At 37.7% G+C, this 26,347-nt stretch overlaps 1 protein-coding gene and 1 long non-coding RNA gene across 8 annotated transcripts in view; one reads left to right on the top strand and one right to left on the bottom strand.

The window, feature by feature from the left end:
* Positions 1-2,452: 2,452 nt before the first annotated feature.
* LOC147757189 (uncharacterized) overlaps positions 2,453-26,347 on the bottom strand; it is a 41,689-nt gene continuing 17,794 nt past the window's right edge. Inside the window, exons 1-3 of one of the 4 annotated variants that reach the window (XR_015323286.1) lie at positions 24,166-24,371; positions 10,625-10,781; positions 2,453-3,753 (exon numbers count right to left, since the gene is read on the bottom strand). This is a non-coding gene — a long non-coding RNA (uncharacterized LOC147757189). Of the gene's footprint in view, positions 3,754-10,093; positions 10,782-16,780; positions 17,664-24,165; positions 24,372-26,347 lie in introns of those variants that run through there. The other 3 variants (XR_015323288.1, XR_015323287.1, XR_015323289.1) reach the window with 3 other exon arrangements.
* LOC111247494 (uncharacterized) overlaps positions 24,464-26,347 on the top strand; it is a 30,407-nt gene continuing 28,523 nt past the window's right edge. For 3 of the 4 annotated variants that reach the window (XM_022798461.2, XM_022798460.2, XM_022798459.2), the window contains exon 1: positions 24,464-25,717. In XM_022798461.2, coding sequence (XP_022654196.1) covers positions 25,645-25,717 — 73 coding nt within the window. In that variant the 5' untranslated portion in view covers positions 24,464-25,644. The remainder of the gene's footprint in view (positions 25,718-26,347) is intronic. The other variant, XM_086982960.1, reaches the window with a different exon arrangement.

Below are 26,347 nucleotides of genomic sequence, written 5' to 3'. Positions count from 1 at the left end.
CTTCTAACAAGTGCTATTGTTAGAAAGTCATTAGATAACGTTGCTGATGGCGATTACCTTTTTATGATATGTAGTTTGCATGAGGAGGATATTAGAGCCACATGATGGGGCAGTGGAAGCTCGAAGTTGCTAGCCAATAGATTTATCAAGAGAATAAAGCCTTGTAGTGACAATATTAGGCCAAAATAATCATTTGGAAGACCACAAATCGCGTTGACCAATAACTCGACAGTTCCCAGCGAACAGCAGATTCAAACAAAGTTTCTGCACCCCCCCGTCCCCCTCCCCCCGGAATACCCCCTACAGCGTCAGAAATTCATTGTACTATTAGCACTGGTAATGACTATTCGCATAGGAATAAATGTCCCACTTAAGTACCTAAATGTCAGCATAGACGAAGGCTGCAGCTAGCTCCTTCTCTAAAATGGAATATTGCATAATTTTGGGAATCTTGCTTCTGCCTTACAACTAATATGGTAATGTAAAAGATAATGGTTGCATCTGATAAATAACATACCAGTACTAATAATACTTGCTTGCTTCTTATGTCTAGATTGTCTATGCAAATTAGTTTAATGAGTCACAAATATATGGCGTCTACGACTGTTACTTCAGGAGACACAAACATGAAGTTTTTTGTACTTTATTGTTTATTGCTACTAACATACTGTATTACACATGTTGTCTTTGTTATATCGTTACTATAAATTGGCTGTATCGCATGTATGTACGTAAAATTGCATGTAGGCTGTATGCGAAATGCAATAGCCCCAGTATTGAAAGGGGAGCATTTTGTGAAATTATATCATGTCTATAAAATATATCACTAGACTTTTAAAGTGAATTTGGATGTGGATAGAGTGTGAGATCTTGAATACGATAGGAAAGCTGGAGCTTACTGTAACTTCGGTTGACATATGGAGCTGCGTAAAGCTACGTAGCGTAAATAACCAAATGAGTCTTACGGCTATTCTCGACGACACCCGCTATTGAGAAATTAAAATTTGGTAATCACTTACCCTATTTTCCGAGGTTACTACACATTTTGTGTGACTAGTAATCTCTTCTTCTTAAAACATAAAAACCTTCTTTCTAATGGCACGGTAAGCTTCCACGGATCTACCGCCCCAGAGCAAAATGAACTTTATGCAGAGGTCGAGACGCTAATGCAAACTTTTCAGCAAAAATAGATAGCGCGTCATCAGTTGCTTATGGCGCGTTTTGTGATGCTCTGGAAAGCCTAGATGTACTATATTTACACAGCTGCCTTGACTTTTTTTCTGTACTTAACAAGTAGGTCTCTATTTACAACTGAAGATGTTTTCGGCTCGATATTACTGTTCTACATGACTATTCTGACCGCCCAGATGCTGTTCGAAAACTAGAGCAGCCGCTTTGTCAGTTTGGATTCATTAGAGGCGTTGAATTGGTTCAACACGTTAAGGTCGGTTGACAATTTTCACTATGTCATAGGAAAGCTGCGAGTGTTTTTATCACGAGCCTAATCCTCTGTACTCAGGGCTAAAAATTGTAATGGGTGTGATGCAATGGCAAAGTGTTTAGTTTGATGCCTATTCAAAGCTTTAACTCTGAAATACCTCGCAGAAGCACAAAATAATACTACATATATTTCGGGAGACCAAAAATTTATTCAAGGGGAGGCAACATAAATTACTGTCATTTTAACGGAGACCTGCTAATAAAATTGTATATGTTCTGAAGCCAGTACCGCACAGTTGCTCTGCATTTTACAGCACAAGCTATTTTAGTTACAAACTTCAATGAAGCTAGCCTACGAATCGGGTATGAATACATATTTCTAACTTAAAATGATCAACTAGATTTGACAGACAGTGACAGGTCCCTAATTTAGGTGCTGTGCCATTAAACTAGGTTAGGTCGATGTGAAGCTCTTTGAAAAAACACAAGAAGTCTCCGAAGTATACCTTGGATTCTATGTATGGACGTTGTTAGTGGTACGTTTATATTGATAGAGGGGTGAAGTAAAGAAATAACCTTTTTCAGAATCATCATGCACAGGAACGAAGCACTTGAATAAACAAGAAAAACAAGGCTTAAATAAAAGCATCAGGAAGTACAGAACACAGAACAATAGTAAAGAAAATAAAGCACTTACGTCCTTTCCGTCCAATGCGGAATATACAGTAGACGGTTCTAGACCTGAGGACCAGTAACGAGAATAATAGCGGCTTAATACACGTTGTTATATTCTAGCTATGGGAGTACGGCTTTCTTTGTTTGCGAACAGGTGAATGATTTCCATACTCGAATTCTATCGAATAGACGAGAAGGAATAATTCCGGCTGTTCCACTTATGTGTTAAAATTTGTAGAACTAACCATAGAATTATATTGATTTGTTTAGAGGTTACCTGTTTAGAGTTAAATATTTTATTACTTAGATTAACAGTTTTTCATTGAATGGCTGCATCTTGTGCAGACTAGACACTTTATTCAAAACACTCTTCAGTATTTTACTATGTTATGACTTTTTTCATATTATAAAAGTGAGGGGTAATATGTACACATTTTGTATTTATGTAAAATATTTTAATTTAATAATATCTCTCTATATATTTTCGATAATTTCTATTATTGCATACTTATTAACATAATTCAAAATATCATTAAATTTGCTTAAATAATGAAAGAACATACATTGATTGTGTGACTGTGTCGAACCGATTCTTGTCATTGTTCTCTTTTTCAAAATTTCAAGGCAGTTGCTAGCCTCAATGATTAAGCTGATCTTGGTAGTTTTCCCATCTGCCTATAGGAATTTCGCTCGTTTGTTGCAAACAAAGGAATTGTTCCCTCAATAGGAGCGGAGAAATAAAGTATACTTTCCCCGTTAATAGTGTACCTCTGCAATATGGCCCACTTGTTTTTTGTAGCTCAAACAAGTACACGCATCGAATAAAAATCTTCATGTGATCAGGCGCACCTCACCAGGAGCGATTCCATCTATGACGATTAGGCTAGATGGATGAAGATTGTCTGCCTTTTAAGTTGCAAAGAATGGAAAATCACGTTCCATGTAGTAATGAACGCAAAACGATGTCTTTAACAAATTTTTATCGTTCAGCTATTCGCACTCGAAACCGCCAAAATTAACGTAATCTATCTAGTAGAGGACTAAATGTAACATACTATATGCATGTATAGTTATAGCAACTCTAATGTATCTTTTTTTTAAATTAAGCATTATTTTTTAGATGCTGTTAGACTTTCGTTAGACACAATCCAATATTAACTTTACCTTGTCTTCATGTAAATTTGAATTTTTCACACAAGTTTATAAGAATGTCTCTTTACTAAACAACATTGTTTTCCCTAATTATTCCATATTTGACCAATGCTAATTTTAGTTTTAGCAGGGCACCCTCTTCATTGCACCAAGTGGCACGCTTGGCATCTTTCTTTATCCATTAGGGACTGGATAATCAACAACCGATGGAAAAAATAATATGCCATATAGTACCTCACGTCAGTACTAACATCTCGCGATGTAACCCAGCTTTTCGCAGGTTTTGACCAGAGGCTGAAGTGGACCCAGATTTATTGTAAGTAATTTCTCGGATGACCACGATAGCGATATTCTAAAATTGAGATCGGGAATAATTAATTATACAAGAAGCAGAGTCTGAAGGGAATCCTTCTAGGCCATGTCAGCAGGCGGACGTTTCAGCTGTCACAATTGGGTGTTTACCAAATCGCCACGCGTTCTGCGATTCTGCAAAGCAACACTTTAATTATTAGTATATGTAATTACGAGTAACGTCATGCTAGATAATAGTACCGCTTAATCTGTATTGCTAATGTATTTTAGCCTAAAATCTAAATTTTGCTTTCGGAGCTTTTAAAAGCTTTAGATTGTACATAGGTATCAGGATTATTTAGCCCTTGAAAACCGAAATTTTCTCCGAAAAATTCCGTCTCATAGACTAAACCTCATGCTATAATCTAATTTTCAAACTACATTAACAGAAGTTTAAGAAGTATAATGATATTAAGATTGTCGGATAGGATTAATTCCAATGTTGATTAGTTGCTCGGCGTTAAAAAAAGCATGGTTCAAGTGACTCGACGCTTTCTCAATTAACCACAGTGCGTTATATTCAGCCACGTACTTCTGTATTCATTGGTCCACGATCTGATGGCTTTGACCAAAGCCGTTTTCGACTCGAATGGGCGAAAATTACTTCCGTGCACTGATTGCCTTCGATTGAGGTTTCGAATATTGGAAGGTAGTAATGGAATTAAAGTAGGCCTCTCTCTATAAGGTGGTATAAAATGCGAACATCTTAGTAGATTGGTTTGCAGGTAGTGGTAGTATAAACCATAATTCAGCGATAAGTAGAAAGCAGGCATTTGGTTAAACGGGTAGTAGACATCTGATAAGGCATATCCTGCATGTAGCTAATTTCTATCTTAATCTAAAACGATGTAATTTTAGCTATGAACGATCGCCAGTTAAGGATGTTGTAAAATGTTCGAATGTTACCTGGACACACAGTATCTGCCTGCAAGGGCTCCTTTAAACGCTGCGAGATGCGACTTGGATTCGAATCCAAATTTAGAGAGAAAAAAAGTCCCTGATACGGATTCGCCATTGCAGGAAGAAGGCTTGCACCTCGCCATCTCGTTTCCTCTAAAGGCTAAAACAAAGTTCCCATGATAAAAGAGGCACGAGCGCAAGAAGCGTGACGTCGATATTTTAACATCTGACAGCAATATGGCACGCACATGATGGTCTTATGTACGCAGCTTAATAACTACCGATGTTTCACGATACCTAATACCCTAAAATGTTGTGAGTTATCAAATACCATACGTAAAGAGCAGAGTCTTTAAGTGTTATCCCATGCGAAAGTAGGCACGATGCATAAACGTGAAGTGTCTTTGTGCAAAAAAAGACCTTCGTTTGATTGAAATTGAGAAAATCGGCTGTTTTATATAGGGCAGGATAATAGTATTAATTACTTCTTATTTGGTCAGAGCTTAATATCAGTAGATTTGAGCTCCTACTTTTTTTTTTACCTATGATGGCTAAGCTCAACATTGTAACCTTTATGATGGTTGAACTCCATTTAGACCTTCTCTGAATAAGAGGAGCCAAGTCAGTGTTTAAAATGTACATCTTGAGTCTTTCAATCGTGGTAATGATCATATTGTTAACATTTTTATTCAAAAGGGCGTAATTTCCTCTCAGTAGTGCGTATGTTCTCGATGATCTGCTAAGTCACCATGGCGAAAAATTCGCGATGTAAGCGTTCTAAATACTATCAAAAGGTTGCATACAACTGAGCTTTAAATCTTCGAATCTTCTTGCATGGAAACAGCATTTTTGTTAACCTTAAAAATGCTTATGTTTTGAACTAAGCCAAGGCAAGTTGGCAAGCTCCCAGAGATCCCAAGATGTATTTGGACAGTCGACAAGTAATTTCGTCGATGTTTCAAAAAGAACCTAATGGTTCTTTTATCTAGAATTTAGTGTATCGTGTGTCGCAAGCTTTACGATTAAGTTAAGTTAAACAAATGCACAGTATCAGATACCGAAACTGATATTGAAGCAAAAGGTTTCAATTTTTGTACGACAAACCACACCCTGAATAATTACAAAAAAAAAAAAAAAGATTATGGTCAAGTGCAGCCTCTGTCGTATGAAAAAGAGTTGGAATGGCCAGTGTGCACTAACGAAGATTTAAAGACAAAGTGCTGAATTCCACACGAACTCAAAGAAAAGTCAGTTGTAAACCTCTTGATTGTATGCATATTAATGATCGCGAGCGAAACTCAAATCCCTTCTGAACGAGACAGATACTGCAAATAAGATATAGATTCTTTACGAGGTACAGCCGCGCGAGAGAGGAAGGTTAAGGCCGTTCAATACCTCGTATTGACATTCATATGATTCGATTGAAGCCAAGAAAGGTTCTCCACTGTTAAAGGCTGAATAATTGTGGTGAAATGCGTTAATGATAACAACGGTGGCAAGGCTGATAGTAATGAATTTCGTAATTCGATATAACTTAATTGACTGAGTCTAAAAATGAGAAAGTACAACCCTATGCAAAGGTAAGGGCTTTTTTCCAGCGGAGGTCTGGAAAGTAATGAATAAGAAATTACCTTAGACTCAAATTATGGCCATATTATAGAGGTCAACAACACGCGGTCAGAGGTACAAGGGAGTCGGAACAATGAACAGCGGTCAGAAAATAGGCCACTAGAACGTCACTTGCGTTCAGCAAGAGAACGGAAAACACCTTCTAAAGTGTTTAAAAATTGAAAATTTTTGACTGGCATGATTTTTGACACAAAAAAAAAGAAAAAAAAATTACTTACTATCACTTCAAAAGCACCTCATATTAATTTGGTATATAACATTTAGTCCTAATTTAGAGGTCCCCGAACGACGCTTGGTTAATAAGTAGCGGGCTCATAGAAAAGACGGAACTACTTCTGATTTCTTCAGGAAAAAGGGCCATTTTATGAGCATTCATGCAATAATATAATTAATGGTACACCGAAGTTATTTCGCTTGACCAATGATAACAACTGATATGTATTGAGGGATACTTATTGAACGACGTGTATGTATTAAGAGGAAAATATTTATGTAATACCCCTATTACAAGTCTTATTCTCCATTCTGCCGTTGCGGCTGCCCTCGCTATTACCTCGTATAAAATGTATCGTTTATTGTAATGAGATGACTTGATATTCCGCCCTAATAGAGCGTGTTCAGGGCCTGAAAATACAAGATACTGTTTTTAGCCGAACTCTATCGATCGAAGGTGAGGAGAAGTCAATTAAGAAATCGATCTATACATTTACAGTAGATTCCCTGTGCCAAAAGAAATATTATGACTTTGAAATAGAGTGTTGCTAGCTTCCTAAATATGTATACATATATTTGCAATACTTCTTTATATCCCACATTTGAAAATTAGTAGAGTGTACGAAGCCTGGAGAAAGACGTCAAAATTGTTACATGAGCGGATTGTTATTCAATAGGTTTATGCGCCATTTTTATTTGGACTATTTGTTAAGTAGCAAAAATCTAAAGAAAATAATACGAATTGCTTTAGGAGTACGGGCAGGATTTAAAAGTGCTTATAGAATATTTTCGTAAGGAGACATAAAGAACTTTTTATTTACTACTTGCTGAGGTGATTTGCTGCGAATTAGACAAAACGTTGTATGTCGTTATCAGCCATTGAAGAACGATTAAATTTTAATTTATGTTTGAATGTTAAGAGTCGTCATAGTAAAAAACAATAAATTTGCAAGATTTTTTACCTATTGCTACTGCAAGCCATTCGCACCAGATCAACTTATCATATTTTAAAAAGTTATAGGACTGTGCAATGTTTTAGGTATATGTTGACCCACTGCGTTAAATCACGAACCTTAGAACTTGGATATTTTTTTTTGAAATTTTCGAAAATATTTTTAGGCAAAAATATTTTGACTTAGCAGCTGGAAGGGAGGAATACTCGCAAGCGAACTATGTACCCTTCGACACGCAATTTTTTCTTCGAAGTATTGCACTGCGTGCAGTTACGATGATAAAATTTGATTCTAATATATTAAATATTAATTGTTGGTATTGCTGATACCCTGTTGACCGTAGGTCAAAAAAAAGGTATATCATATTGCACAACATTCGCAAAACTACAAACTGACCACTAATAACCTGTGCAAAGTCCTATTGATAACACATGCACGATTTTGCCCGTGGCCGTTTGTGTCCGGGAACATGTTGCTAGGTTCTCTTCTTCTCATCTCTACACGCCAGTGGAACTCAATTGTTTACGAGGTAAATGTAGACCTAGCTCAAGTTATATGTTGTGCGAGATGAAGATGTACGTGATAAAGGGTGTAACCTAGAGACATAAGTCTACGTGGTGGGAATAATATCTTCTGCTGTGAAATCGTGATGGCTAATCCTATTGATAGGCGCGTCTGCGCAAGCAGGCTCGACGTTTTCGGGGCTCGAGAAACGAACGATCTACGTGTCAGCTAATATTTAATTCCGAAATGATAAAAATCGTCCAGTTATTTGTTCTACGAGTGTTGGTATGTAGAAATAGATAATACCAATACCGGCAATTGTTTCCAGCCAGAGCCGGATACATATTTAATAAAATAAAAAAAAAAAAAAAAAAAAAGATTTATTTGTACGTCTGGCAAGTTAGTCACTAACAAGCTGGACTATTCGAATAGCAACTAAGGCTGCCTAACCCTTCACAAATAAAAAAAATATATGACAACAATCGATTATTGAACAATGCAGGCTATACGCCAATTGAGTTCAAATATTATATAGAGCTTGGTGACTTGGCACGTTTGTGCTTCTGCGGATCAGCAAATAAATCGTGCTTCTATCTATTCCAGTTTTACCACCATTTAGCTATATTACTAACAGAGTCGCTAGAAGCATATAGTAGAAATGCAACGACTTATCTGGCCAACTCACTTAAATATTACGTTCAGTAATAAAATGCATAAGAAACGCGTAACAATGGACCTTAATAGCTCACGTAGCTCTGTTACTGTTCCAGATCTGCAGGTAATTTGCTACGTTCATATGTTGTCAAAATTGTGCCGAATCTAGAAAGTGCACTCGCATGGGATTATGAAAAATTAGGAAAAAAATGAAGCTTAGCGTAAGAGTAGTAAGTGAGCGAGCGAGCGAGCGAGCTAGGTAATAGAAGCAGGGAGGTCGAATCTATTGATGAGCGCCTTAGACATCACCAACAAGGTAACAGACCAAGTAAAACTTAATGGATCCGACAGAACTTTGCCTGTATTTTGTCTGTGTTTTGTTGGCTATACCTCGGTTTATCTTTTTATAGTGCATAGGAAGTAAGCACCCGGTACTTTAGTCATGCTTGACTAAACACTTAAGAGAATGTCATTCGATTAATCTATTGTATAAATGGATAAGGACCTTTCGCTGTCCGTATATTGCTGCTATTACTAGTAGTGATAAGTAATGCCTTTATACTGATAAATCATAGCTGTTACCTTACCGACACAAAATACGAGGCTACAACGAAAAAGTGCACGAGAGCATGGGTATTATTAGAGCACGAATTTTTTTTACCGTGTTCGTGTTTTTAAACATAGCTGGCGCGTCCCCGTTTACACTACCCCGGAAATACATCCAGCTAGTTATCTCTTGGGTCTATTCCAGTCGAGTGGGGGCGACGGTTCTCGGTGACGTGTTTTCTCTAGAAATTTCTGGAATTTTCGACGAACTCTATGTCAGAGCTTTTGGTTTGCTGGCCGTGGGCCTAATACTGTGTTGCACAAGCGCATTTTAGACGACAGTGAATATCGGACAATGCTAAATCTTAGTAAGGAAACAATATTTTATAGACAAGATTAGACCGACAGATAGAATATAGTAAGGCGCTGTTGATGAAATAACAAAAGCTAAAAAGCAAATTCATCACATGACTGGACGCAGCTCTTAAGCATGGCAGCAAAAAAAAAAAAACGAAATAATGTAACAAACATCCCCCATGCTTTACTATAGCAAAAAGGTTCCAAAAGCAGCGAGAGACTTTATTCCTTATTAAGACGACTTTATTTTTAAGAAGTTCGCGGGCATAATGTGGTTTGTTGAATTCGCATTATTTAGAAGACGTTTTTTTATCAATTCAGTAGATGAAAATATAGGTATCTAATTCCCTAGATAACACTCCCACTAGGACATATGCCCCTCAAGAAACATGTTTGAATAGTGATCAAACCTTATAAGGCCTAAGTAGCTGAATGATTTTATTTTCTGTTTGCTTAATCGTGTTTTTCGTTTTTATTTACATTTTCACATTTTTCTATTGCACTTATTTCCGTCTTATAATCGTCATAAAAAAGCTTTGCAGCATTCAAAAAATAAATAATGTGTCCGAAGCAACGATCGTAAATTACGAAGGCAGTGTATCGACGACTAAAAATAACAAAAGGGAGTGAACAGAGAATAAGTGCTCTGCATTAATTGCAGGACAGCTATTATTTTAAATGTTAAATTTAGATTTACAGAAATTGCGTTATATCAAGTATAGAGGTTCAGACACATGTATCGTTTATTTTTTCATCTTCAGTGGCTTTCTATCGATGCATTAGAATCATCGTAATAGATACCCACCAAACTGCACTTTTGGTCGAACATCCACAGCCCTTTCTTCTGACGTGCTACTGATTAAAAAAATCCTCCTCCTGGCTTTCCCCCCGCCACCAGCACCAACTCAACCTTTAGGATGTCGTGTCAACGTGTCGGCACTAGACTCGTATTTTCCAAACAATGATCACGATGCTGGAAGGATTTCATCAACATAGCATAGTATCGGGAGCGATCGAATTGCCGGGGCAATCATTACCGGTCATTGCAGACCACGCCGCAGAGCGGCCAGTCGTTGTGAAATCGACAAAACATCGAAGTGAAGGATATAGCTAAATTTCAACTAATTTGCCACTTTACAATAGTTACTTAGAGGGTCAAAAGACGACGGACCAGGGTCAGACATAGGAGGGGTTCGGAGTACCAAGTCACGGGCAGCCGCCGTTTGACTGGCTGACAAGCGAAGATGTACCTGGCCATCGTTGTCCTACCAGAGGATCCAAATGGACAGCCTGTTCTACACATTGTAGAAATGGACCCGGCTCTGGATGAGTTCGCTTTGCGTTTGGACGATGGGCTCGTGCTCATCGGTGTAATCGACTCGATTCCGCCAGTTATTGTTGTAGGCCCTGAAAGAGAGGAAGAGGCTGAGTGGGTTATGCAATTGGACGAAGAACGCCATCATATTTTGAGTAACTGGCAATGATCTCAGATTTGAGGGTTCAGAGAATGAAGTACATAAGTGCAAAACGTTTCAAACATAATTTTGGACCGAACTCTCAGCGTCTTATTATAATATAGACTTAACTTTTCCAATATTTCTTATCTGATAATCTAATTAAATCAATCATTAGAAAAAACCACGAAACGATTTGTTCACAAGCGCGATATCTCCCATTTGGGTTACATACATCTGCGTGCGTTGCGTGTAGTTTTAAGAAGATCATCTTTAAACACCGTGCGCATAAATTTAGGCAAAAAGTGCAAGACGTCAGGTTACAAAAATTTCGAATGATAGCAAGAGCAAAAACAATATTTACACATTTTTCATTATCTAGAAGAGTCTTAAAAATGTAAATAAGATTACTCAATCGAATTGTAGAAATTATTCTATAAATTCTAAATCTTACGTTCGCTAATTTCGAATACCTATGCGGGTCAATGGCATTCTTACTTTGGTAATTTCAATATGGATATGAAGGTCCGAACGATACAAGAAAGGGCCGTAGCCGTGATTTTTGAATATGGATTTAAACTGAGGAAAAATACTATCGTGTGTGGGGCGTGTTTGAGAAGAATCGGGAAAAGCCATTGGATATATATTTGTCACGTCATATAGGGAAACGACACAAACTGTGTGGCAAAATTTAGATTGCTTTGATTATGAAAACGTGTCATAGTACAAGCCTTAACTTATGCAAACGAGATTTAAGCTATAGATGGTGTAAAAGTAATTCGTCCTACAATTTCCCACATTCGGATCTCTCAAAAATATGAAAAATTTTAGTTAATAAATCGCAATTATTTCTACATCGATATAGCAAATGAAGCGGTGCTAAAACGCAAACTCGAAGCTGCGTCCAATTAAACGTTAAGGGAATGCTCTACAGGCATTAGATATTCACTTGCCGCAATTATTTAGGGATCGCTAGAGCTTTACTGTCAAGGTACTATGTATAAGCGTATTAAATATCAATTAATAAAGTAAAATATTGATTTGATTTATTGCTATTATTTAGCTGCATACATTTATCTTTTTAGTGTTATGAATATTACACTTTTAACGTCCATACCATAACGAGTACGCTCCCTCAGTCCGCATATAAACCGTGCCTACGATGAGGACCGATGACCGTATCTCCATTAACAGCTACACGAACACCTGACAACTGAAGGCCCCCAGTGGGTCTTTCAAATAGATCACAACCTCTCGAAAACCAGCGAAGAAGGAAGGATTCATCCTCCAAGTTTTTTAAAAGCATTTCTTCCAACTTGCCTTGGCTTTTCTCAGGTGCTTACGTGCTATGTTACCGTAACGCCACAGCCAAAAATATGAAGTCGGGGGGGGGATAAAGTGTCACCACAGATTGCACCCAGGCTGATAGCCTTTCTCGAGCTATGTAAACCAAGTGCTTCTTTTACAAAGGCAATTCTGAAGCACAAACAGGGTAAATGTTCGCGAAATGGCAGAGGATCTGGTCAAGGTATTGTTAGTCTGGTCGAGTCTTTTTCGCTGCACTCGTGATACAGGATAAATTACATCGACAAGTGTATTTTTTGGCTTGGTTTAAAATTTTGTTTGTGTCTACTCCTAGGCAAGGCTAATACTTATCAGTACTTTGGACTAATCATCTAACAGGCTAGAATATGTCACCTAATAAAAAATGTTCGAACTTGCAAAGCTAATTTTCAAACGGGATAAATACTGCCCGTTATGCTACAAAGGAAAAATGTTTCTTACATAAGTTATCTTGAAGTTCAAACTATATTTGGCACAATAAAAATGTCCTACTTTTTGTTTATGCCCGAAAATAGGAATTAACGATTTCGCAAGTCGTATCCGTAAATTGAATAAAACAGAAATCAAATATATAACGGTAAAGGTTTAACCACAATCACATTATCGATAATGGAAATCTATCGCAGAGATTGGTAAGTATAAAATCACCGCCTATTTTGACAAAGGTGCTATTCCTGCATATTGCTGTCTATCGATGTAGAAAATACATAGGTAAATAATTTTCTTCTGAACTATTGAAATGTAGCTTCGTTTCCAACTTACTACTTGTATTATAAATGTATAAGACCTTAGCACCTGCTGTGGCTTATTGAACTAACTCTATAAGCAAAGAACGATGTATCAGTTATATAGCTATGGCGCATAACATTCCAAAATGAACTGTAACCGCCAGTTAGCCCCTAGAAAGTTTTGGGTGGATGTATATCACCGAAAAACATGGCTGAGGTTCGTAGTTCTACATTTGATCTAAGAACTTTGAAGATAGTCAAAAGAGGATTATTTCAGAGCCATAAAACTTTCTAAGCCTTAGAGTTTGCTATCCTTGCAAAATTTGCGCGTTTATTCTTTCTAATAATACTGTTTCTCGAGCAATTAGTTTTTAACCTCTGATAATTTCTATGACCAAAGACATATCTTCGCGCACGACCGAAATTCGAGGTGAGCTATCTGTTTGTTAATTTACCGAGAAGTTCGTTGTCTCCAGTCTCACTTCGTATTTAACCACGTTATCGAAATACTCGCGACTGTATTGCATATGTCCTTAGGACATAAATCTGCTGCCTTCGTGGACACAATAATTACTTTGCATATTTATATGTGCAGTAGAGAGGTCCCTAACCTACTGATTTGCTTTTCTATCGTATAGTACTAGCCGGCTCAGTTCAGTACCATCCATAATTGCCTTGCGCGTCAGAGTATGGTCATTTTACGCCAATGACCTCGAGCAAGTTTCGATTTTACACAATATATCTTAAAGTTCTTCAAAATCTTCTTGCACAACAAAAAGAAAATTAGAAAATCTAGCAAAGTTAATAGAAACAGATCATGCAAACACTTTGCTGTATAAAAAACTAATGCAATTTTTTGTTGCTTTTAAATATAATTTCCCAACATTTTTTTCGATTCACTTCATTTTGTATTTAGATGTTTTTGGTGCACAAACTGAAAAGAAGGTCATTCGAAATGGTAAATCCACTTTGGAATTGGGAGAAAGTTTAATACAGTTTTATTAACCACAATACCTTCCGCTTTTGAATTATATCTAACACTTGCTCAACAGTAAACGACATATCGAAAATCTGATTATTTTAGATAGACTGGTTCAGAGACTTTTTCCTACCACTTAGTAGATATACGTGAGCAGATAGACGTATAACTGGTCTATCAGACACGCATCTGACAGATACACGTCGGACGGTAGATACACAATCAGATTCTCTCTAAGCTCAAAGGGAATCTTTGCAGGTAAGGATTTCATTTTCAATAAGAAAAAGAAACTTCGTTTGCAATAGAAAGAGTTCAGTACATTAAAAATAGGAGCAGCTCTTACCGAGTTTTGCATTTATTATAATCCTTCAAACAAGTGGGCTGATTTCTGATAACATGCAACGCAAGTTATGCAAAAAATTTGTACCTGTGAAGTAAATACTTAGCACCTTAAAAGTAAATATGTAGCTTTCAGTAGAAAAGGGGGTCATTTTATTCGCGCTATGCTTGTACTGCCTTACTCGAACCGTGTGAAAAATCTACGATAAAAACTAACAGCTACGGCTCTATGGCGATACCTTACGAGCAAACGCAGCAGCTAAGACTTGCCAAGAACCAAGACCGCTTTTTTTTTTTTACAGTAGATATCTGTTCGCGTAAACTTGTAAGCATAATAATACATTTATTTAATTAGGACTTAAGGAGAATTTCAATTTATTTCGAAACAAATTAATAGAAACAATGCATCTTTTTTTTTAAATCCAGAAAAAGAGCTTTGCTTCTGTTTAACGAGTAAAATTGCTGTTTAGTGTCAGTTAAATATGACTAATCCTCCTCTGTCTTTTCTTTAGCATTTTCCTATATCCTCAGGTTTTTATTTTCTAATTATCATAGCACAACAAAACATATAGTTTAAATATTTCTTGAGTTACACCACTTTCAGTTGTTGGTGGTAAGTACATATCGATCGCCTACGGTGCCAGTGAAAAAAATCCTTTGTTGTAGGGATCTTCAATCAAGGGGCTTTGAGATTGTAAATTGTAGTTTTAATGAATTGTGTGACTGATGACTTTTGAGATGATGAGAATGAAATTTTTTTCTCATCGACGAACTCTATCTAAACCAAATACTACTATACGTTGCGAAGATGCCGTTTGTTTAATCAATCTATGTCTGTTAAAGCTGACGTAATATTATGCGCTTCTTGAATGAATATCCGACAATCTGTCATGGACGATATGAGCAAGAAGCGCTACGGAAAAACGGATAATGTTCTGGTTTGGCATGACGTAACATTGTGTACTGAAGTAATACAGGGGGTGCACATAAATAGATAATTAATAAATCTACTAACCGAAATTGGGATCGCCACGGGAATGATTCGACCGTATAGAGAAAGCTTCTGGACCTCATAGATGATAAGAAATATGTCCGTCAGCCCTAACCATAACTGAAGCGATGAAACCACCATTATAGAAATGCTATCTTTATTCATTGTTATTTTTCAAATGTTTTGGTTATCGAGAGCTATTCCTAATTGTCGATAATAAGATTTCAACAACTATTTGTCAAATGTACACACTATATACGGCCTTAGTCACAGTTACAATACCCTGACCGCAAATACGTACAGCATAAACTAATCCCTTGAACGTTTGTGTAAAGAATTGAAGCTAAGAACACCGCTTTGGATTTTTTTTTGTTCCATAACTGAGATTTGATCGCTAAAACGCGCCGTTGCATTTTCTGAGATTTTTAATTTATAACCGTTACGGTAATAGAGGTAAATTTTTGGCATGATTTTGTTACAGTAATAACGCATATGCGGCTGAAGTCCACGTTACTCAATATTGACTGCAGTAATTCGTTAGACCTGGCCCTTAGATAGAACTAAGGGTCCAGCGTTAATCACAATTCCCGATGCTCAGAATTTGCTCATTAAAGGTGTTGGAAGGTAAAGCATACCTATAACTACTTGAATACATGGTTTTGGTTAAAAATAGCTTCTTAGACAACTGATTTTACACTGAAACGCACCTAGTTCAATCTTTTTTTTTATTCAAGTGTACGGCAAAACGTCATTATCCGCTTCGAGGCGTGCGAGACACGTTTGATGCGCTTCCGCAAATAAAAGCGTGCACATGTTTAGCCAACATCTTTAATTGAGGATAAAATGCCTTATCATGATCGAGAACTATGTGAAAACGCCATAGTATCGATTATTTATTCCAGTTCCCAACAGGGAAGCCATCTGGGCGCAGCGGCCAATCAAAAGCATTAATATAAAATATCGTCTGATCTGGAATCTTCAAAAATAGCTCCTCTTGATCTCTAACAGAAACCCAATCTGCTTTCCTTTATTGCCGTTGCCATAAAATATATCTGCTACTGTGTTATTGCACTTTCGATTACACTGGGATTCTATAGTATATTGTATTGAAACATAACTTACCCAAAGCTTAAACTGTTGCCCAATACTGTTGACCGTTGTCCCGTAAAAGCCATCATAAAGTAGGCTACTTTAAACAATGTTACGCCATTTATGAATACGTAATAAAGTATATGTCTAATAAGACGTTCATCTTAGTTTTTCAATAAGAAAAATGCCATTGGGACAGGTAAGAATTAACTATTTTACAATTAAAGAGTGGCTTCAATTCTATAGTCGGCGGAGACGAGCATAGTAATCTAAATTAGCAATAAACCAACCAGCTTTTCTCGTATTTGCCTCATTATTCGTTACTTTATCAAGGCTGCATCTTCGCGTAAGAGCTATAGTAGACAATAAAAAATGATCGTTAACCGACGCAAGACATGTCATAACGTAGCACTCTGCAGATGATGAGAGAACTCAGCGGTGAATGTATTAGATGATGTGCAAAATTTCAATAGGGTACTTACGTCCTAATTGGTCCAAGTGGATAAAACAAAATTGAATCTATAAATACTTAGTAAAAAGAATAAAATTGTAACACCTTCAAATTTACAGAGTAGATCTCAATGGAAGCTTTCTAATCCGTATTTCATCGTTGATGATACGTTGATATGCATGAGATAGGCAAGTATCCGAAATTAATTAATCGTTTGGACTTTTTATACTCGCTTATGAATCCGTCTGACGCTTGCGATTAATACGCTCCTTCTCGTATTTATTTGTACCGGCGAATTTTCCGATAGCTAATGGCAAACCTTGTAGTACAAAGCGTACTGTGAACTTCTATTTCTCGTCGCTTAAATACGAAAAAAAAAAACAAAAGACAAAACGACTATGAAGGCAGAGTAGCGTGCGATGACTCTGTCACGAGCAAGCAACTAGAGGACGATAATCAACAGGTACATCATAGGTAAGTCACGAAGCTAGTTCTAAGGACGTCAATCAATCGTCATGGGTTGAAGATGCCGGAGCCATGGCCTATGACTAAATGATTTGTTAATCGAAGGCCTTCATACACGAAGGTCAATCAGAACAAATAGACACTGTGATACGATCTTGTCTAATCGTTTGTTCATTCGCGTTGTTACTATTCAATGTCAACCGCTTGACTGAAATGATTTCTGCTATTTGTCGGTTTCATAGATGTGATTTCTTTACTCTGGTCCTTTTTAGAATCGTACGTATTATATGTTTTGTCGGCCGTTCTCATTCAAAATAATATCTGGTGCTTTAGTTAGCGGATAAGTGCAGCAGCATCATTTCCAACCGTTTCTGGTGAGCTGACGTTGCGTCTGTCGGCGCTTGGCGTCCTCTTTTATTTACTGAATCCACATACGACAAATAAACCAGACGACGAATGTTGGCGCTAACTTCTGATTATGCGCACATACATTTAAAACGTTATCGAAAGTGATAATGCATTCTCCAATAGTTTCACGGCAAGAATTATGCTTTTATGCAAGAAATGGCATCATAAGGGTAAGGGTAAAGGCGATGCGTCACCATGTTGCGACTGATCAAGAAAGACTGGAAAAGAAGGAGCGAGGGAGAGTTGTTCAAAAAAGTTGATCGACCGTCCTGCAGACGCACAGTTTAGAGCTGAAGTAGCGTGATCACTCTGTGTTTCTTGTTCACTGTATCTATATCTACGAGCTACGGATGAGACGAATGAGAAAAAACAACGGAGAGATGGGTGACGCAATGATGGCGTCACGTTGTTGTGGTGCCTTAGTCCCCAGCGTAGGGTATTTCTCAAAGTGAAAATTAAATGTTCGGGGTTTTACGCTACCACCGTTTTTTACTCCATAAATCGGTCGCAGTACGAAATAAAACGCTTCGATTCGCACCTGGATCGTCACGTGTGCTTCAGTTTTTTCAAACAACGGGCTATGTTATCGCGAGTGTATTCTCTAAGGCAATTGAGACTATAGCAACCTGCTTAAATCAGATAACTGGCAAAGAAGACAAACCGTAGGAATTGTCCTGACGTTTAGTCGCATTTTCAGATTTTTTTTGTTTACCAGAAAAAACACTACTTGGATGTCTGGATTCGCAATGCTTGTGGGCTTATTGCCAATTGACGCTAGCACCTTAGAACTACCAATAGGAACTACCAAGAATAGCCACATTAAGCCGGGCGTTAATAGAGCCCCCCGGTTCGACACTTGCAAAAAAAATTCAACGAGCTTGTAGCGCGGGATTACAGATAAACAGTCGTTTGAAAAATGAAAACTTCTCATTAATCTAACTGTAGCCAGTGACATTAAAAATACCGATAACTCACTCGACCGACAAGAAACTTATTTTTGGCTGTAAATATACAGTACATATTGTTCGTGTAAACGAAGGTACATGCATCACCAAATGCAAAAGCTTTGGCTATGAATATCCATTGACGCCAGATCAAGGACGCTTTGAATTTGGACTACTGGGTTTAAGTGGCATTCGTAAAATGACAGATGTAAATTTTGTCAACCCCGTAATTCTTCTTAATTAGCTAGTGCTAGTTCAAACTTAGTTATCGGTGTATCCTATAATGCATTTGTCATCAAATAAAAAAAATAGAATGACGTTCATCTACGTAAGATTATTATGTTCTAAATAGGTTACCTTTAATTAGAAATTATAGGCCCCTAAAGTTAATCCAATATTCGTCTTAAAAAGGTGTAGAAAACGACAACGCAGCAGTTTATCAAAAGAACGCCAAAAGCTATTTTTTTTTTATTTATGTAAGGCTAATTGACCACTCTCTTTTACATAGTTTGACTCAACAAGCGACACCAACATTAAAACAAAGAAAAAAAAATGTATCCCATTTTATTACGAAGCTAATAAATACAGCAAAAACGGTAGGAAAAGTAAGCAGCTTCAACGGGGAGCTCTATGATTTTACGTTTAATGTGATAATTGCCAAAAAATTTTTTGCTAGATGCCTTCTAATGTTTTTTTATGCAATTAAATTTAAGCAATGTCAAAATCGATCGTGGGTAGGTAACTACAAACAATCACTATAAAATAACAATATGGTTTTTGATAATTGCTGTGCACAATGCACACCTATCCTTTCTCTCTGCTTATTATACGGATTATCCTGCATGCGCATGTGCATGCGCATGCGCATGCACTACTAAGTCGGCGTCACTTACATACAATGCATATAGTTGTTTAGTGCGTGATATAAAAGTGTGAAGGTAACATTTGCCAATTATATATTAGTAGTATATCTACTTTTAGTCCAACAGAAACTTAAACAGTATATATTTTAAGCTGTTTTATATAATGGAAGAGAAATGCTCAATCTTTTAGAGATTAAGGAAGTAGGTGCATTGGGATTTTATACTTGGACACTAATGTAGAGCTTTCAACTCCTGTGAGATTTTTGGGCAGTAGAAATGTTTAAACGTAGTTACACTGTAAATTTGTGGGAAGTTCAGCACCGCAGATACGCGAACATAATATCTATGTACAGGGCTTGTTAGCTCCGTGAGTTTGACGCGTCCAGTAGGTGAGTCCGTCCGATCGGTTTCGTCTGACATATCCCGGACGGACGCAGCCATTTCGCTGACGAAAGATGTCGGCTGCTATTTACACGACCCCTTCTTAATACGATAGAAGTCGTGGAACCCAAAGTGATTTCTAAAGTAAGGGAACTACTTTGAAACTGCATGTGTCACAACTGACGAGGCGTCATACAACTAACATATATATTAACAATTTGTGTCCACTTTTCCTTTTGGCTAAATACAAGTACCATATGAAGAGTTTTCTTTCATGCAAGTAGTGGTTTTTTTATTCGTAAAATATCTTCTCAGTACTAGTTCGGGCTCAAACAAGCTCAACTGCAACAGATAGCCACAAAAATAGCCTCTGAGACGAGTAAGCTGTCAGCGTTCATATGGTTAAACTTTGTTTTGTACATTTCATACAGAATTGTGTTTTCGCAAAAAGCCGATAAAGCGATCTTCGATTATTGATGCGAAAACATTTGATGCCGTTAAATTATTAGACTAAGTTATCCCATGGTATTCTGATGAGTTAGGCATTACTCCGGTTTTTCCAAGCCTCGCGAGCAATTGTCTATCGTATACTATATGATGCAATTTGGGTTTTCCTTAAAACAAGTAATTATGCACCTTAATAATTCTACTTGTTCTCATCATAAGCGTTCTCGAAAGGCTAATTTTTCAGTGACGACCTGTTCTAACGCAAAGCGTATGAGATAAGACTGACAGAAAAGTCAGTGATATCTATGACCGATTTGCTGAAAGATGGTGAGCTATTTCAAAAATCAGGCGAACTGTGTAGTAGGTCAATCCTCAATTATGAATCAACTGACTGATCTCAGTTTTGTTATTGGTGGTCAAAAAAACCGTGTATGCCTAGGTTGGATCTTTAATTAATTGAGAATTAACGGTTATTAGTTTATTATATAGGATCTATTATTTTTTGTTGAATGTACGCGATAAGTAGGAAGACATTTGGTTTGCTGATATTCGAACGTCCGTTGTAGCTTACGTTTAAGTTATTTACGAACAAGTAATTTTTTTTAGACTATTTCCACCACGAGTCTTATCGTCATACTGGTGGAGTGTCCGCTAACATAGGACCCGGTTCTTTCTCGTCGCTGAAACGAGAATTCGCTTGTCTGCGCTGGCATTTGCCCGTTTTATAACATCTTGACCCTGCGCTTCGATCGAATGAAACATCGATGCTTGACGTTCCATTCGATCATTGATCGTCACTTTTCTGTTCTTAATGGTGTTTGAGCACAGAGAAACTGATCTAGGTTCCACTTCCCGAACGGCGATCCTATCATAATTATGCAACGATATCCTTCCCAGGGAAATGCATATGCGTCATGCTATTTTATCGCGGCGTTTAGGCGTCGAACAGCATCGACAGGAATATCACAGGCTGTCGAAGCGTGAACTTAACATTTAATACCTTATCTGATAATGAAACTTTGCTATCTCGTTTGGTATTACCTAAAAGCCAATTGAGCTAGCAAGCTATTGGGACGAGCTTCAGCTGGCGGAAGCAATCAAATAGTTTGGCAAGATTCTTTGTTTAGCTATCTACATAACAAGAACTTAAAATAGTGACAGTCAACATGCGCTTGGTAATGACTAAAGATAAGTGTTATCGGGTAGTCTCATTTTGATCGGTCCGCGAACCTACAGTATCACTTTCAAACCTCTAAGTCAGCACATTCTAAAAATGACGACTTGTATGCGAAATTTAAAGATGATTAGTTTAGGAGGAAAATGGGGGGAAGGATGTTGATCGTAACATAGTAGGTTTTGCTTTCTTTTTATAAGAACAAAAATAAATAATTTTGTCATTGAAATGCTAGCCGACCAACGTGAGTTACTGTGATCGTAGTTGGTTCTGTTACAGTGGTCTTCATCGATAAGAAAAGTCCAAAATCTTTAAAAGCATATGACGGCCTTTTTTCATGCGCAGTTAGCTAACGTCGCTACGTCAATGTAATTAAAAATATAGCCTACCCAACACAAAAATGACCTGTGAAATTCTACGAAAGCTGTAAACTATTGTGCTGAAAAGATGGCTCCGATAGCGCTCTACAATGGTAGCTTGTTTCGACCTTTTATCTATCGAATTTGTATTAAATAGTTCATCACATCGAATCTGAATAACTGTTCACATGGATATTTGTAGGTGTTCGACTTTAATACGAAGCTTTTTCGCTAGCATCTTCTGAAGACTTAGGGAAGTAGGAGAGTAATTCCAAACGTAGTAGTTTACTTACTACTACCATCCTTTCTTAACTGACTTGAAGTAAGCATTAGAGATGTGTTTTTTTTTCTGGAAGTGTTTATTATTTGCATTTTGAAACACGCTCGACATTGTCTATAGCATATTATATGGTGCCATTTATTTCTTGTGAAGCTGTAATGTTTTCTGATGTACCTATTCGAATGAACGTTGGTTCCGTTACGACGCGAGATGCTCTATAGTCCTAATTTTTATGCCTGTTATTGGAATTGGAAACCCATATAGGTATAATAAGCAAATAGCACGAAGCTAAGATTGGAATGAATATACTTATCTTGAATGAAGCTACCAAAAAAAGACACAAAACCTTTGTTCATTTTGTTAAACTATGCGCCATTCAGCCTAACTCAAATATGATAAACAACTATATTGATAATATCTGCTACGAAAGGCGTCTAAATATTGCTTTAGGAAATTAGAGCCAAATCGAAAATAGGTTCCGGATCACTTTTAGCCGACATGAGCTTGATCTAATGCAGTCGACCAAATTTTGGTGAAATTCTAGGTATTCCAACATTGTCTCTGGAATAAAATGGCAGATGATCACTTGGGTTCCTGAATTTCAGATGCGAAGCTTGATTAACATCATAATAATAGAAAAATGTCTGTGCTTTCGGCAGAAGTTGAAAGAATCTCCCTTTTATAGTCTGCTGCAACTTTCTCTAGTTGAACCAACGACTCGGCGTAAGCTGTCAGGAACATCCAAAAACAAACTATGTGTCATTATTATAATTACTGTGATAAGTAGTGGATTTTTGACACCTTTAGCATATACTGAGAAAAGTTACATGTAGCAACGAAATGAAAAGAATTTGAATAAGTTAACATATTGTCTTTTAGTCGGTCAAGTTCTAACTTCCGCATTTACCTTCCCAACAGCCACGCATATGGTAGCTGTAATTATTTCTACCAATTTATGTACTGCACCGGTTAATCTACAGTTTATTTTCCTATTGGCAGAGAAAGAACTACTCCGCGGTCCAGCTAGCTCTCTTTGCGTTTAGTTTACACTGCGTACGCTTATTACGAGCAGGCCAACTGCGTGCATCAACCATGACGTTTAAGATATAGGATGCTTATGGCAGTTTGATGAGGCGACAGTACGACGTCGAAAAAAGCAAAGAAAGCGCGACTATATTTTTCATTCGTAGAAAATCGCGTTTTCCCTCTAAAACATTTCAAAGTGCGATTCTAAGATATTCAGTAATTTCGAAAGAGCTGTTTAGCAGACAGCTGACAGTTGATATTCTCTTTTCATTTGACGTATTTTTTTATGCCAGGGCTAATTTTGGTAACGAAAAGTTTAACTGAACTTCAGAGTCATTGCGCTACCGAAACCGTTAGAGTCGTTGTAACGTAATACGTCTAATATATTCGAAACTTACATGTTCGAAAAATAAGGCAGTTCCTTTGAAATGTAACTATGAAATTCTATGCTGAATTTTTGAAGAAACAATGATTTGTTCATTTTTGAAAGCCAGCCTATCACGGAAAATACTAAATTTTAGTGATATACAATAAAACAAAGCCCACAAAAGCTAGGAAGAATGTTACGATCTCATGTACGCTTTGTAAAAAGCAATTTCTTCAATTCTTCTCAAGACGTTTTCATCTTCCTTGAGCTAGTTTTATTATTAATGCTTTAATGTACTAAAAAACTTTAAGCTGGATGACTGCTTGTCGAAATCCATTCGTATCTAAACACTTCCAAAGCTTTCCATGCTTTCGCTAAGCGTCACATCCGTTGCGATCTGCGGTTTTGACAAACACACGTTGGGCAAGTCCAAAGTAAGATCCATCATCTTTTTTCTACATTTTTAGGTCCTCGATCAGCTCCACAGCTAACGGTAATTTACTTTTACTTAATGTATCTATTTGCCCTTTTACGACACATTGGTTACCTTACAATAAGAAGAATTAGCTCTTTTTGCTGCATTGACGTTTATGTTAAGCTACGTAATAATCCCTGTCGAGATTCGTTGTTGGGTGTTCTTTTGCTCGTTATTCCACAGTTTTAAGTTTTTCTGATCGAGAGAATAAATCATCATAAGCTTACGGATATGCTTATCCATATGAAAGAGTATTTCCGTTCAACAGGAAAACGAGACAGCGCCGACATTGCTATTCACCAACACCACGACCGCCATCCTCGTTGGCGGCCGCAGGAACAATAACAGCGCTACCATTACCAAATAACACATCCAGTCATAGCCATGACGGCAACAAGTCTTCATCTACATTATGTAGACGCGGCACCGGTGTCGCAGGCTGTATCCTGCTATTTTGCCGGTTTTTTTACTCACTCTTTCCACATCTTTATCTCGGCGCCGTCGTCGCCTCCGCGACTGGCAGTAGTAATAGTTGTAGCAGCGGCTGGATAGACAACGGCCTCGCGTAGAAGTCGCATGTGCCTGTCTGTCAGACAGTCGGTCCTTCTCTCTCCGTCTCAATTGTGTGCGTCTATCTGTGCTCTATTTGGTGTATGTTCGTGGATCAGTTAGTCCGTCTGTTCCTTTGGCGGTCTGGTGCTCTAACTTCGTATTACACAGCATGCGGAACTTCTTGTTTATCTAATCATTTACTGAAGTTAGTGGTGCTACCAGGCTACTTTAAGGACCATTGTGGGTCTTGCTATTGTTGTCATCAGCAACTTTGTATTGCGGTGACCACTACCTTCTTTGCCTGCCCCGCTCGTCATTCATAGGATCGACATAAACATGAGCTGACAGAGAGTCACACAGAAAATCTTGATACTATGGAAAGTGGGAATTGCGCGGGGTTTTCCATTCGATCTTCTCGGATAACTATCTGTCTGGGGCTAGTAGAATGCCAATTAGAAAAGTGCCTTTGATAAGCCAAGTAAGCTTTTTTTCTCTTTCTTGTGCTAAAGGAAAGTTTCATTGAAGACCGGCTGTCGGCAGTCCCACTGTTGACCAGCACAGGGTGTCACACAGTGCGTACGAAACCCCGAATTCACAGTCGTCATTGGTTATAGCTGTTGGCTTACAAAATCACCCACGTTGGGATCCGGCAATTTAGATCTTATTTCAGGACCAGTGAGATCACCTTCAATTCGCTTGCTAAACAACTAACATCTGAATTCGCGAGATATTATTGTTTGTTGAGATTTTGTTGGTGAGAACGGTCCAGTGTCCTATGGAATCGTTTTTGTTCGGACACGTTGATTGTGTTGCGGCGCTTCCTGCTATAGACTGATGCGCCAAGTCGGTAAACGCCGATTGTACATGGGGGCTCCCAAATCACGTGTTTCGCAAAACTCGTACGACTTCGAACGAACTTAGTTAACAAATACACTGATACCCAAAGCGGTTTTTGCTGTACCACCGCAAGAGAGCCCAAACGGACAACAGTGACAAAAGTTCTGAGCCTGTTATATTGTGTCGGTCGGTGAAGTACTATAAAAAAAAAAACGAAGAAGATTCATTAGTCATCAGTGCTTAAACTACACTGGACACGCGACCCCATTTACCTTTAAAGTTCTACAGAATCTTCTGTACGGGGTACAACGACTGTTATGTATTCATCGGCTTTCGCCGTAGCCCTACTGGGCACAACCTATTTAGTCGGAGCGGCATTCGAAAACAGCGGTAAAGATACCCTTATGTTTGACCCATATGAGAGGTATTCATGCCTGTACTTATGACTATATGGTAACGAATGTAATAGGTTAAAAAAAAATTATATATACACATACAATGAGCTTCAACCAGTAATCAGCTGTATACGAGAAAATCTAGTAAAATAGTATTCCTCCATGTATGGAAAGTGCCAGTTAAACGGTGGCAAGAAGCAACTTAATATGTCAACCAATACAGAACTATTTTTGAATTCCGTTCGTTGCAATTGAGCTCTTAAGTGGTAATAACTGCTCTAGTTTTACTTTTAAAGATTTACTGATAGCGACTAAATTCACCGAGTATCATCAATTGGTCCGTCATAAAGTTATCGTGGTCTGAACGTGCTATGCCATATTGATCAGCTTTTAATAACAAAAATATTAGAATTCTAAATTGTCTCTGTTACGTAGCTCAAAAATATTATTCTGTCTTCGCTGTACAGACTTAACGCCACTGTCTGTTTGATTAAATGTATCTGTACATGATGTGCCTACTAAATAAAATCGCAGCTTTTTTGAATGCCCGGTGTATCGCAACTGACGGAATGCCCTGTTATTCATTGTCACTCACTTATTCGCTTATATGTTCTTCTCAAAACGT

This window comes from Varroa destructor, unplaced genomic scaffold (genome assembly GCF_002443255.2).
Source record: "Varroa destructor unplaced genomic scaffold, Vdes_3.0 BEIS01000003.1, whole genome shotgun sequence".
Lineage (NCBI taxonomy): Eukaryota > Metazoa > Arthropoda > Arachnida > Mesostigmata > Varroidae > Varroa > Varroa destructor.
This window is presented reverse-complemented; position numbering and strand designations above follow the sequence as displayed.